The following is a 13484-nucleotide window of genomic DNA, read 5'->3' as shown; positions in this document are numbered from 1 at the left end:
CATTTGCAGACCAATAATTATGTGGTTGACCGTTGACTACCGTCTTATGCAAGCTATCTTGCCTGAAATCAACGGACAAGATCTAATCGGGCGCACAGTATAGAATACACTCGCTCACAGACGATACTCGCCCTTGATAAATTGTAGAGGGCTAAAACCCTCGTCGTGTAGCAGAACTCACACACAGTCTTGGTGGAGAAAAAAAATCTGATAAACACTTTTCTTTAATCGGAGGTATTTTCTTTTCTCCCTGATAAAACCCTAAACCTTTCCCCCGTAAGCTTTCGATTTTCGTTTTGTGATCGCTCTTCGGTTTTATATTCGGATGTTCATCTGAAATCTGATCCAGGTTTTAGGGTTTATGATTTCATTTTTTTTGCAACTTCTGTTGTTTTGATTCTGATTTCTGATTATGAAATATGGAATCATTTCGGTGTTCGAAGTCTTATCTGAGAGTGTTGTATTTATCTTCGACTCTTTGTTTTTTTGTCATCTTTTTCTGGTTGTGGTATTTGATATTTGGGGGCGATGATCTTCGTTGTATTTTATTAATTATTATATAATAATTGGTAATTCTGATTTGGTGTAATTTTATCAGCAATTTTGTTTCTTCCGTATAGATTGTTTAATGTTTATTCATACGACTAGAATCGATTGGGTATGAGCTGCCTTCATGCGTTTCTTTCTACATACACGAATATGATATTTTGCTTTCGACTCGATTAGTGCTCATTTCAATTATAGCTAATAACTATTTGTTGTCTCATGTTTTTTTTTTTTGTTGGTGGATTGGGGTTTGTTAGGTACAACAATGGCTTTTCTGAGCAGAGTTAGCGGCTTGCTGAAACAAACTGTGACCAGGCATGTAGCCACGGAAATGTCTGCACCAAATGCTTCTCTTTTTCAGACAATAAGAAGCATGTCGTCATCTTCAAAGCTCTTTGTTGGAGGTGAGATGGTCCTATGATTTGTGACTGAGTTGACTTATTTTTCGAGTCTTTCCTTACATTATGCTGTTCTCTTACTGAAGGTCTCTCGTATAGCACGGATGAGATGAGTTTGAGGGAAGCTTTCTCCCAGTATGGAGAAGTGGTTGAAGGTATCATCTTTTGCTTATTTATATAGTTATTTAGATGTTAGTTGTGATTCTGTAATAAATTACTGAATGAAGGTAGTTTGTGCTGTGAGTGCTAATAAGAAAATGATATTTGATAATAAAGACAATCGAATATAATCTGAAATTGTTCCTGTCAATGGTATGTAGGCTCTCACTGTACATAACTAGCTGAACTAATAGGGCACTTCTTAGGCTGTTATGTATGTTTTTTGAAATTATTCCATCGTTTAATGTACATTTTTTCAATTATCTGCAGCTAGAGTTATTTTGGACCGTGAGACTGGCAGGTCACGTGGATTCGGCTTTGTTACTTTCACGTCAACCGAGGCTGCTTCCAGTGCCATCCAGGCATATGATGGACAGGTACACTTAAATTACTTTTTACTAAAAATTCATGTGTGTTTATCTCCATTGATGAACATAGTCCTCTTCGTTGAGGGAAAACATGTGAACATATTCACGAATTTATTTGTGGCTGCTTGGTGATCATTAGACATAATAGAAGAATAATTTACTTGAAATTTCTATTGAAATTTCAAAACTTGCAGTAGGCAAGAATATGCTTAAGTTTATATTTCTGAAGGAGTTATAAATAGGTTCGAGTAGAACTTAGATAAAGGTGTGAATGTAAGATCTTTTTCTGGTCTTTTATATATGCTGTTCGACAGTATTATATGATTAAACAAAATGAAAATGCACGCATTGGCTTCAATTTTCTCAACTAAGTTCATAGATTCTAGTGGATGGAGCTAACTTTTCAGTGTATAATCTTGTACTTGATTTTATGTGCCTGAATTGTGAAGTCTAATGATGAATTCTTTCAGGATCTGCATGGCCGAACGGTTAGGGTGAATTATGCTACTGAGAAGCCACGAACTGGGAGCTTCGGATATCAAAGCGCAGGCGGTGGTTATCAAAGCGGAGGCGGTGGTTATCAAGGCGGAGGTGGTGGTTATCAAGGTGGAGGCGGTGGTTATCAAAGCGGAGGCGGTGGTTATCAAAGCGGATGCGGTGGATATCAAAGCGGAGGCGGTGGATATCAAAGTGGAGGCGGTGGATATAGTGGCGTTAACAGCTACACTGGTGGAGGTGGTGGATATGGTGGGACCGACAGCTACCCTGTTAGAGGAGGCAGTGGCGGCGGATTTGGTGAGGATTCATTACAGGGTGATGAGAATTTTGGTGAAGGCAGGAAGAGTAATTACACTGGTGGTCGAATTGGCTTTGCTGACCTCTTAGATAAAGAGACAGATGGTCCGATCGGTGGATCACTCGGTGGCGTTGCAGCTGGAAATGACGAATTTGGACAAGACTTGGTGGATGGAGGCAGCAAGGATTTTGATAATGACGAGCCGAATGATTATGCGAATACTAGGGTCTGAATAATATCGAATGCTCAACAATAGAGGAGACTTCTTGGGGAAGTTTGAACATGATTGAATGTTTTTCCTCTTCTTTTGTTTCGGTTATTTATGTGATTCTGTTATCCTAGCTTTCCTCTTGAATACTTCTTTTGTCGGTAGACTTTCTTTGTTGCAAAGAGAGATGATTCTCTACTCTCGAGCCTTAATATGGATAAAACTTGGATATTTCTTCTTAGGTTCTAGTTGTTTCAAGCTTTTTGAGAAATAAGTGTAGAGATGCTTTATGTTAAGGGATTTTTCATTATCCTGGTATAAATATGTTGTTCCAGGATATCGATGTGTGAGACGGTAATTCCTCGGGGGCCTGACTGCGGTTAGTGAATTATGCTATATGCAATTTGGTTGTGGTTACAAGCTCGATTTTTTCATACCTGACTGCAAACTTCTTTCCTCTTCCATAATCAATGACTAATAACTTCAGAAAAATGAATGATTGCAACCCATCCACTAAAATAATGGTGTGATTGTGAAGAGTTTCATTGGAGAGAATAATTTCCGAGGAAGAAATTTTTGCAATGCATCCCTACTAATACAAATACAATGGTGTAAAGAGTTTCACCTGATGCAGGTAACATACATTTAAAGAAACGAAAAAATATCAGAGTTTCTCTAATCCGTAAATTCTACAACTAATGTAAAAGTACATGTCCTTCTTCTATCTGGTGCTGAGGTGGAGTCTCTGTAATTCCCAATAATGCACGTAAACATATCCTTCACTCAGTCTGCATTTTTGGGATAGAGAATATCCGGTTGAATAGGTCGTAGAAGAAACCACCATTATTGGTGGTCAAAGGAGATGTGAAATGCATATTTCAAACAGCCCAGAAAGGTTTCGGTATAGCTGGATCGCTCGAGTGCTTTTCCATGGGTTGTTCGGCTGTTTCCTCGAGGTCATCATCATCATCATCATCATCATCATCTCCATATTCCATTAGCTTGATCAAAGTATCTAATGCAATATACTTTAGTAGTAACAAAAAGAGTATAACAGCAGCAAAACTAGAAAAACTGGCAAAAAGTCGTCACTTGAGACCATAGTGTTTCGAAAGTGGAAGCATTTGTCATCAACAAAATCACAATGAAAATATACTGATTGAAACAAGAGCCATAAGAAGAATCTTTTTTTTACCAGGGACAACTTCAGAGTTGGAGAGCTGAGTTCCCTTATTGTCTCCATTCACTTTGGTAGTGGAGCTAAACTTTGGTGGGGCAGAGAAGGATGGTGGTAAACTCCTAGGAGGTGGCGGCGGCATCCCATTGGTCGATGGCTTAACGAATTTCTTTGGATCTTGCACAACTGAAATATCTCTTGCACCTACATGTGAAGTTAGATCACGTGGCATTGGAAATTCTGATACCTGTATATTCTTCTGGGAAAGCATATAAAAGATCCCTCAAGTTAGCACAAGTATGGTATCATAAATCGTGTAAATCACAAACACTTCGTAAGACCATTAATTTATTGCTCAAAGTTTAAGTGATGTAGTTAGTATGTATATTGAGTTAACGGTAGAGCAGGGCCATGCTTCTATGTTTCAATTTATCAGCATCTTAAAATTTCAAGTATCGACATGAATCATCAGAAACTGGACAATCAATCCATCAATGAGAATGGAGAACTACTGTGGGTGAAAGTAGTGCTTGTGTGCATTTCATGTAGATATCTAAAACAGCACAATATCTGGACCAGCACCAGAAATAAATCAACGAGACAACGAGTGCTATCTCATGCCACCTCATTTTCAGAAACCCTGTGAAACATACAAATGTCGAACACAGAGGTCCAGTATCAGCCTGTAAGCTTCATAGAGGTCAGTGAAAATACCTGGAATAAGAAGTAATAAGCATCAGGAGTTAAATAAAGAATGTAGGAAGTGCACAACAAATAACATTTTAGAAAACGACGGACTTTGATAGTCAATACTCGAATTATGGTCTAAAAGTCCACCAGAGTGCATGAATGCACTAATTCTGGGCAAGAAGCAGAAAGGATAAGTTACAAAATGGCTATTAACTAGTACAAATCATCTAGTGGAAAACATGCTTGTCAAATTTCAAAATCATACAACTCACTAGAAAATGCGCAAATTAAACCCAAACTGTTTCCTGCAACTATTTCAGGTACGTATTAAATTCATCAGAAATGTTGTACCAATCACAAAAACAAAAGACGAAATAACAGGATCTCTCAAAGTCCCAATTAACACTCTCTTGCCCCATAGGCTTAAGACTTCTCCATATCTCTTGTCAGGTATGGCATAATGCACAGGCGAAAAGTATATTAAGCAGCTGATAAAATATATTTATAATCCTGAAACTGCAACAAGCCAAAAACAATCCCTATATACATTGCCTATAATTAAGGAAAATGCTGTATACCTGGTTAATATTTGCTGGCCCTTTTGCAGCAGCAGGCAACTCCTGAAATTTTCGCTTTTGGGAACGCTTATACTTTGCAGCGTCGGATACCTCCTGTGGTGGTCCTGTGCTTGCTGCTGTGGTGGCAGGAGCAACTGTAGCAGTCACTGGAGAGGTGGACCGCCTAAGGGCTAACGCCACTTGTTGCAATGGCGTTGCTTGTGGATATATGCCACCGTAACCAATATAGCTTGTTCCACTCTGCAACCCATGAGGATAGCAACCAGTGCTTGATTGAGGAAGTCCACTGCTCCCATCGATCAAAGCAGATGAACTGAGAGAAGCTACATCATTCATTTCTGATGCCCTTCCAGGACTCTGGACCCCCACCTGTAACTGAGGTGGAGGAGGAACAGCACCATACACTTTAGACGAAGATACCCTATAGCACATAGACCGTGAAAAATGAATAGATTATCCTCCAAAAAGAGGGAGTTTTCCACTTCATATCATTGTAAAAGCAATGTTTACTAGATTTTTTATCATGCATGCACAATAATGTGCTTAGGTCTAGAAGATTCTAGAAAACCGTAATATTTCTTTTGAAAAAAAAGTAATGCAAGAAACTGTAAACTCATAGAAGCATGTTAAAGTTGTGAGATAATCGAGCACAAAACTGTGTAAACGAAGAAAAGTGTTTATCTTAGCATATAAAAATGCAGACGCTATCAGTACCTAAAAAAACAATAAATTATCTTTCAAGATATAATATAACAGTGAAGTTAGATAGTCAAGATCAGGTCCACAGGTATGCATAACTGATAAAAGCTCTGCAGATGGAGTACTGCCATTTATGATTCACACAGTTAACACAAACATCAGTGAATCTATTACCTAGATGCAGCGCACTCGGCACTAATTGTATCCAAAAGATTTTCTGCCAAGAGCTTTGCATGTTCAAGACTTTTTGCGTCATTGCTTGATAACAAGAGATGCAACGGTTGTTGTGTTTCTAGAAGCAGGGCACAGCAGAAGAAAGATTATCAATTGGTCAGGACACAATAACAGCAAATGCTAAGCAGAATACACCATAATACCAACCTTCATATTTCACGTTTTCAGAATATCCAGAACCCCGTCCTCTAAGTAATACAGTTGCTCCTGTTTCATTCATAATGTGGTTTACATACTGGTCCTGCATTTACAAAACCCAACCAGCAGCAACAGAAAAGAACTCCAGATTGCATGGAGATTTCAGAGAAAGCTTCAAACATTAGATTCTCTTATCTTTGATGTGAGAAAACAAACTTGAGCCATCAATCAAAATCTAGATAAACAATTATGCACAGATCTGGCACAGTTGTCGAAATAAGGACATGTAGTGCGACACTAAAGCACTAAAATACCTCTAACATAAATCATAAGGCTCTCAGATACAAACATATTAGACCAAGAAACTAAACTACACACTCTCCTTTCCCACCTCCCAATTCACCATACTATCCCAAAAAATGCCGGAATGGATGCCATGTCACAAACGGAATGGACAGAGCAAGTATAAAAGATAAATGGAGATGCAAAAACTGCAACTCAATTTGTGTAGATACCATGTCTTAACATAGTCTTCCATCCACATCCTCCATACTCTAAGTAACCAACAGCCAACAATCCCACCCACACAAAAAAAAGACAAGACAGAAACATAGAAACTAAAAGAAGCACACAAGATGAAGCAAAGAAGAGTGAGATAACACCAATGAAGAAAAGGCTCACGTTTGGACCACGGATGCGAGAAACTATGTTGAACGATGGGTCCGCCTCAAATCCCAGAAAGACACAGGTCTTCATCAAATGATCAACCTGAGGCACAATTATCATACCGTCAGTAAAAAATTCTCAAAATGATGCAGCTCTTAATATCTCTCAAGAGCCAGAATAACCTTAGCTCCAATGTTCCTTGTTACCTGTTTCAGCATTTCTTCCACCATAGCAGCAGCTTGATCAACTGCTTTGATTCGTTCTGTTGTTGTTTCCAGCTGAAGCAACAACATAACATGTGAACATAACAAAAGTACATCAAAAGGAACAAAAAGTGAAATTTAATACTGGAAAGATGAAAATGCTCAACATGCAGATGACACGTTAAGAACATGTAAACCAAATTCTCAAAAAAAATCAGATCCAATAATCACATTTGAAATGAAGTGAGGTATTTCTGCAGAACGATAAAAAAATAATCATCAATCCAAAAATCATTAATCCTAAAAAATAAACATCAGTGCAAATTTTGAAACCAACACAGAATTACAAGATACCAATAGAGGGACATCTTAAGTGTTCACAAGACAAGCTTGTAAACAATAAATTCAATGATGACGTCTTCTGTAAATGATACTTCATGCATTCCAGAGACGGTTTTTTCAATCAGTACTTCAGTAGTCATTTTGTATATAAAAATCAATCATAAAAAAGAATAAGCATATAGACAAGACAAAATCTATATTTGGAAGAGATTTTTTTTGTGTGCAGTTATTATTAGATCAATAGAAAGATATCTAGTCTACCCATTAACATTTGGTTCGATCTGGATCGTAATTTCTCGATTAAACACATTAGTTTATCTCACATTACTTAGTTTTGGAGACTGGTGCTCTCTGAGATAACATACTCCAGCACAGGTGACTGTAACAAAAATTGTCTTACAAAAGTACTTCACAACCATAATAATGCATCATCTCCAACATCAAAACTTAAGGTCTTACAAACTACTTACATGGGAAGCCGCAGATATATGAAGATACAAGGGCCTGTCCCCATCAGGTGGCGCATTAGGAGATCGATATTTCCCCCTATAAATTCCACTTCAAAGTGAATCATATAGAACGAAATGCAAAGTAAATCAAAAGAAATTATCATCGAGAAACCTACTTACCGAGTAATTACCACAGCCCCAGTGCTCCTTTGAATCTGCAAAATGGTAAATAACTTATCAACTGCCAAACCCTTAGGGACCATAGGCAATTTGTTGTCATTGGTGTTTCTAGAGAAGCACTTTTAATTACATAAGCCAAACTATTGAAATTTACCTCCTCTTGTGTTTGCCGCTTTGTGAGCTTATAACGAATAGCAGAGTCAGCATCGTTTATGACAATTTCTCTAGCAATTAATTCATCTTGGATCTTTGGCTATAAATTTAAAAAACAAGTGAGAATAGGAATTCAAAACTTCATTTAGAGCCTAGAAGCATTACTAAACAAATTTTAGTAACAACGTGAGAAAAACATATTTCATTAAATTACAGAAAAAAGAGGGGGAGAAAGAGTTTGGTTTATTGAAAACTATGACTTGGAAAATACGAAATAACTAAATTACAAGCGGGGAAATTTAGTCAGTGACTAAATCAATTGTACTTCACCAGACTAGGGTAAATGAACGTGCCAATTTGAGAACTATCCTTACTTGGATTAGCTTTTGGACAATGGCAGCAGCATGTTGCTGCAAAGGCACCTGAACCGCTTGCAGCGGGACGACACTAGAATTGGAAAAAGGTATTGCAAGAGAAGCACCAGAAGAAACTGCAGGCAGAGTTATCCCGGCCAAAGACCCCATGTTCGCCACTGGATAAATCCCCGGAACTGCTATTCCAGATACCAACGACTCGTCCGGCTGATCCCACTTCCTCTTTTTTCTGTAAGAACAACCTACAGTCGTTAATAACCTAAGCATATTTTGCTATATTTATCATTTACTGGTGCAATTTTATTGGACAGTGGCCTATTATAAGGATGTGTGACTAATTGTGGAAACTTAATTCTCCGATTTCAAGTTCTTAAAATACCAATTCTATAAATTATAGCCAACATTACTCTATTTATCTGCTAATAAAATTCATCTCCTTTCTGCTAATACTGAAAAGTTATTGCTGCATCAGGACTCTCATTCACCACAACTGAAACTAAATTCAACACGATCCTGAGAGAGAGCAGCACTAATATATAATAACCCATTGTCAAATTAAAAATTAAAAATTAAAAATTAAAAAAAAAAAAACGCTGATTAAGTCGAAATTACCGCACCTTTGCTTCGTCTTCGATGAATCGGATTCAGATGGTGAAACCCTAGGACAACTATCCTCCGTCATTGATCTTGTCGGCTACTTGAACCCCCCTTTTCCACCTCAATTTCTTCGGATTTACTTCTCTGTTCGTCTCTCTCTCTATCTCTCTCTCTCTGTGTGTGTATATATATATATGTATGTATTTGTGTGTTCGAAAATCGTACAACAATTCGCGGGTTTTATGAGGCTGGCTGCCTAAAAGATTTTCGATACATCCAATTTCTGAGGAAGGAATGAAACATGAAAATTAAAACATGGCCGATGCACGTGACTCGCACGTGCTGATTATTTAATTCTTCTCTTCGATTATTATTATTATTGGGCCATAAGATTTTTAGGGCCCTTTCACTGAACCAAAAGGATGGGCCTAATTCTATGCTATAATTTAGTCCAATTCAAAATTATTGGCCCTATGGTTTGAACTTTATGCACATTAGTCCCCATACTTTCAATATTTTAACATAAGGACATAACCTCCTTGTGATTTCAAAAATTTCCTCTTCCTAACGAGCATGATTATTTACCAAGTGGAATATCATAGGGGTTATGTGTTTATATTAAAAGTACAAGGGAACATGTGCAAACAATTCAAACTACAACGGGTCATATGCTTATATTGAAAGTACAAGGGTGTCATGTGCGCAAATATTAAACCAGAGGGGTTAAGTGCTATTTTATCCTAAATAAAAAAATAAAATAAAAAATTGTCGGAAGAATTTCTACCTAAAAGGAGAAAAAAATAAATAAATAAAAAATAAAAAATAAAAAATACTGGTTATCTTATCCCCTGGGGTGTGAAATTCCCAAACAACTTCTCTCTCTCTCCCTACTCTCTCTCTCTTCAGTCTCTGCGTCTCTCCTACCTCTGGTACTGCTGCACTCTCTCTTTCTTGCTTTATTATACATTGCTGTGCGTGTATATGTATACATATTTCGTGGTTTCTGTATGTATTATGTTTCTTCTTGGGTGTGTGTGTGTGTGTGTGTAGTTTTTTGCTCGATGTTTTGAAATTGGAAATGCTTCTCGGGTGATGCTCCGGAACTGGAAAATGATATGAATTCCTCAAATTTTCTGGTTGGGGTTTAGGGATTTATCTTCCACTAGGTGCTGTTTGGAAGTTGTAAAATTGTATGTGAAGTGTTCGAGGAATGTTCTAAGAGAGTATATGTAATTCTGTAAGGGCAAAGAAAAGTAAATTTACTTGTTTGGCTCATCCTATGAAAATGTTTAGGTTTTGCACATTGTATATTTGTATTCTTGTTGAGTTTACGCTATGTTGGAAATAATTGTAGTTTTACATGGAGGGGTAGTGAAGTAATATTGTCCAACCAAGATTAATGATTTTGTTACTGCAGGGGGGCTTTGGAATATTGGCGATCGTTTAATTCGGGCTCTAGCTGAGCAATATGGCTTCGATAATTGGTGCTCCCATACAATCCAGGTCACTGTCGTAATAAATTTTCGTGTTTTCCAAGAATTTAATTAATTGTATTCATGATTGTGATGCTTTTTTCGCCGTACGTTTTGATTTCGAATCAGTTACTTGAGGTCCGCTTTTCTTGGGGAAGCAAATGGAATCCGTGTTTCGGGGATTTCTGCACCTCGGCTTGCTGTTGTGAGAAAGACAGTAGAGTGCAAAGAGTCTAGAATCGGGAAGCAGCCGATTCCAGTGCCGTCGAATGTGACCCTCGTAATGGACGGCCAGGATTTGAAGGTGAAAGGACCTCTTGGGGAGCTCGCTATTACTTACCCACGCGAGATCCTGCTCGACAAGGACGATTCGGGAATTTTACGAGTGAGGAAGGCTGTGGAGACTAGAAGAGCCAACCAGATGCATGGCTTATTCAGGCAATTCTCGATTTCTCTTTTTTCTCTCCGTTTTTCCTTGTCGATGTTTACTCTTCGCCACTTGCTTTTATCTGCAAGTATAAGCATGGTTACATGTTATGTTAAGAGATCCTATCTTTTGGGATGCTGACGCTAGATTCTCCGCGATATGTTATTCGAACAATTGGCATTTGGATACATGGTTTATTCTTCTTAGTTTAGGGATAAAGTAGCGTAATCGGAAAGATGGAATTTATGATATCTACACTTTTTGAAAATTAGATAACTTCTGATGGTCTCTAGATTCTCGGTTTTCTTGTTATCTTTTTCGTTATACTGATCGGGTCATTCTCTAGTCGTTATTGTTATTACTTGTAAATCGTGATAGAAGCCTCAAGCAAATACTGAAGTACCTAAGATCTTTCATGCAATTGCTCGGAAAATGTTTATGGATAAACTCTGCCGACTCTTGAAAAAGGTAATCTGCCGTTTTCCCCACTGAATTTCTAATATGAGTATTGGATTTTTACAGGACCCTAACCGACAACATGGTGGTGGGTGTTTCGAAAGGTTTTGAGAAGAAACTGCAGTTAGTGGGCACCGGTTATCGTGCCACAGTCGAAGGAAAGGACATTGTTCTTAACCTCGGGTTTTCTCACCCAGTCAGAATGACAATCCCAGACGGGCTGCAGGTGAAAGTTGACGAAAATACGAAAATTGCAGTTACCGGGTACGACAAATCTGCAATCGGTCAATTTGCCGCTTCGATTAGGAAGTGGAGACCCCCGGAGCCGTACAAGGGTAAAGGAGTGAAATATGCCGATGAAATTGTGAGAAGAAAGGAGGGTAAAGCAGGCAAGAAGAAATAAGCAAATCCACTATTTCACATTAATTTTTTTTTTTTTTTTTTTTTGTCTTGTCTTTTGTTTATGTGTCTATATGTTTTTTTTGGAGATGTTTATGAAGAATTGTTGTTGTTTAATTGACTGTTGAGGACTAGTTTTGTTCAATGTTAGAATTACTTTTGGATCTTCTCATTCAATGTATTATGTATCAGTAAGAATGATGCAATTAAAATGCATGAAAATAGTCTGAACCAAATGTTCAAACAAGTTGTACTCGAGCTCGAGCGCAAAATACTTGAGTCCGACTTAGGCCTTGTTTGATTGCACTTAATGAGCTCTTAATGGCCCTCTTAATAGTACCCATCTCTTATTCGGTCAGATGAGTCATTGTTCAGTGCATTTGGTAAGGAGACCTGAACGGATCCAACTTTTGCTTAGCGATTCAGTTGGAAAAATCTAACTTGTTCGTTTAGATGTTAATTGAACAGATTTGAGACAATTTTGTCCCATAAAAACTTGTATTTCGACTATTTTATTCAAATAGTTAAATGTCTTAATAAATTATATGTAATGGGGTTTCAATTCTTCACATAAATTCCACTAGCATATTTATTTTAATCAAAATTATATTATTAAACTATTATAAAGGTCATAGTTAAATAGAAAAAAATTTATTTAGATCTGATTGATAGTTAATTGGGAAATATATTTAATTGTTCAACACCATCGAGGCTACTTAGGAGTGAAAACTGGACGGATCGGAACGAAATAAGAACCTTCAGAAAATTCAATTTTTTTTCGGAATGATTCATTCCAACTTCGTTCCAAAAAAATCTGAAAAAATAAAAAATTGGGATTTCGAAAATTGAAATGAAAAAACTCATTCTAAAATTGGATATTTTTAATCGAACTCAGCGAAAATCGAAAACTTACGATTCTTCAGTCACTTAAATATAGAATACATAATTTTATTGATGTTATTAGTGTAATTTTCGAAAAAAAACTCGGAATTTCATAATTGTTTTCGGAAATTGAAATAGGATCGGAAATCGGCATCTCATATACATTCCAATTCCGATCGAAAAACTACGCGAGAAATCAAAATCGGATTTTTCGAATTTGGAATGAAAAATATTGTTCTAAAATCGGAAAAAAATAGGATCGAAATCGGCGGAAATCGAAAATTTCGTTCCAATTTCTACCCTAAGGCTAATAAAGTAAAATTATACTATTCAGGTGTAATAGGCTTCTAGTTACCAAACGAACTTAAATATTCAACATTCAGTATTCAGACATTGTTCTTAGTCATTCAGATCTTTATTCAACATTAAGTGTTCAGTACTTAATTCTATCAAATGGGGCCTTATTTCCTTTCGCACTAACTACCCTTAGAGCATCTCCGGCCGGTCTCACATTTTTTTCACCAAATCTCATTTATGGTGGTGAAAAAATGGGTTCATCTGCCATCGGTAGCAGTAGCACATCATTTTACTACTCCACCATTTTTTGTGAAAAAATGGTGTTTTTTGTCTCCAATGGGTTTCACCAAAATTTAGACCAAATATTAAAATAATAATATTTCACCATTTTCCCACTTATAGGAAATGGGATTTGGTTTGGTCTCCTATGGCATTTCACCATATACGCCTCAAAACTATAAATATAATGTTAATCGTAATTTTATAATATTTTATTTCCTAAATATTAATTATAGATCCAATGTTAAGTAATAAATTTTCTTAACTATATAATTTAAAAATTATGTTATCGATTTTAGAAAACTGTCTAAACATGA

General features: G+C 37.0%; 3 protein-coding genes across 8 annotated transcripts; 2 read left to right on the top strand and 1 right to left on the bottom strand.

Annotated features, from left to right (window-relative positions):
* Nucleotides 1-115: 115 nt before the first annotated feature.
* LOC105971325 (uncharacterized) lies at nucleotides 116-2797 on the top strand. 3 transcript variants are annotated; one of them, XM_012996174.2, is made up of 5 exons: nucleotides 116-234; nucleotides 804-950; nucleotides 1031-1099; nucleotides 1374-1480; nucleotides 1942-2797. In XM_012996174.2, exons 2-5 carry the CDS (start codon nucleotides 812-814, stop codon nucleotides 2497-2499), a joined length of 873 nt encoding a protein of 290 aa, XP_012851628.2. In that variant the 5' UTR covers nucleotides 116-234; nucleotides 804-811; the 3' UTR covers nucleotides 2500-2797. The 3 variants fall into 3 exon arrangements, with proteins under 3 accessions (XP_012851628.2, XP_088677661.1, XP_012851632.2); XM_088821535.1 differs by having other exon boundaries at nucleotides 168-276; XM_012996178.2 differs by lacking the exon at nucleotides 116-234 and adding an exon at nucleotides 256-349.
* A 236-nt stretch (nucleotides 2798-3033) lies between these two features.
* On the bottom strand, nucleotides 3034-9240 carry RIK (RS2-interacting KH protein). 4 transcript variants are annotated; one of them, XM_012996145.2, is made up of 12 exons: nucleotides 8976-9240; nucleotides 8359-8587; nucleotides 7986-8084; nucleotides 7832-7866; nucleotides 7673-7748; nucleotides 6840-6935; nucleotides 6673-6759; nucleotides 6001-6094; nucleotides 5794-5911; nucleotides 4921-5341; nucleotides 3671-3911; nucleotides 3034-3490 (listed from the first exon to the last, which is right to left on the bottom strand). In XM_012996145.2, exons 1-12 carry the CDS (start codon nucleotides 9038-9040, stop codon nucleotides 3354-3356), a joined length of 1698 nt encoding a protein of 565 aa, XP_012851599.2. In that variant the 5' UTR covers nucleotides 9041-9240; the 3' UTR covers nucleotides 3034-3353. The 4 variants fall into 4 exon arrangements, with proteins under 4 accessions (XP_012851599.2, XP_012851612.2, XP_088677658.1 ...); XM_012996158.2 differs by having other exon boundaries at nucleotides 3671-3856; XM_088821532.1 differs by having other exon boundaries at nucleotides 6864-6935.
* A 460-nt stretch (nucleotides 9241-9700) lies between these two features.
* EMB2394 (Ribosomal protein L6 family) lies at nucleotides 9701-11876 on the top strand. The gene is made up of 4 exons (XM_088821531.1): nucleotides 9701-9884; nucleotides 10373-10458; nucleotides 10557-10865; nucleotides 11377-11876. Exons 2-4 carry the CDS (start codon nucleotides 10424-10426, stop codon nucleotides 11711-11713), a joined length of 681 nt encoding a protein of 226 aa, XP_088677657.1. The 5' UTR covers nucleotides 9701-9884; nucleotides 10373-10423; the 3' UTR covers nucleotides 11714-11876.
* The last annotated feature ends 1608 nt before the right edge of the window (nucleotides 11877-13484 follow it).

The sequence above is a fragment of the Erythranthe guttata genome, chromosome 8 (genome assembly GCF_056151865.1).
Source record: "Erythranthe guttata isolate IM_541 chromosome 8, IM_541, whole genome shotgun sequence".
Taxonomy (NCBI): domain Eukaryota; kingdom Viridiplantae; phylum Streptophyta; class Magnoliopsida; order Lamiales; family Phrymaceae; genus Erythranthe; species Erythranthe guttata.
Note: the sequence above shows the minus strand (reverse complement) of the source record. Positions and strands in the feature narration are given on the sequence as shown.

Excerpts from the sequence above, each read along its gene's own strand:
- LOC105971325 (XM_012996174.2), top strand. The coding sequence starts at position 812 with ATGGCTTTTCTGAGCAGAGTTAGCGGCTTGCTGAAACAAACTGTGACC. Across the intron at positions 951-1,030 it reads TTCAAAGCTCTTTGTTGGAG|GTCTCTCGTATAGCACGGAT; the intron begins GTGAGATGGTCC and ends CTCTTACTGAAG. Across the intron at positions 1,481-1,941 it reads TCCAGGCATATGATGGACAG|GATCTGCATGGCCGAACGGT; the intron begins GTACACTTAAAT and ends GAATTCTTTCAG.
- EMB2394 (XM_088821531.1), top strand. The coding sequence starts at position 10,424 with ATGGCTTCGATAATTGGTGCTCCCATACAATCCAG. Across the intron at positions 10,459-10,556 it reads GGTGCTCCCATACAATCCAG|TTACTTGAGGTCCGCTTTTC; the intron begins GTCACTGTCGTA and ends ATTTCGAATCAG. Across the intron at positions 10,866-11,376 it reads CAGATGCATGGCTTATTCAG|GACCCTAACCGACAACATGG; the intron begins GCAATTCTCGAT and ends GGATTTTTACAG.
- RIK (XM_012996145.2), bottom strand. The coding sequence starts at position 9,040 with ATGACGGAGGATAGTTGTCCTAGGGTTTCACCATCTGAATCCGATTCA. Across the intron at positions 8,588-8,975 it reads TCATCGAAGACGAAGCAAAG|AAAAAAGAGGAAGTGGGATC; the intron begins GTGCGGTAATTT and ends TTGTTCTTACAG. Across the intron at positions 3,491-3,670 it reads CAACTCTGAAGTTGTCCCTG|ATACTTTGATCAAGCTAATG; the intron begins GTAAAAAAAAGA and ends ATATTGCATTAG.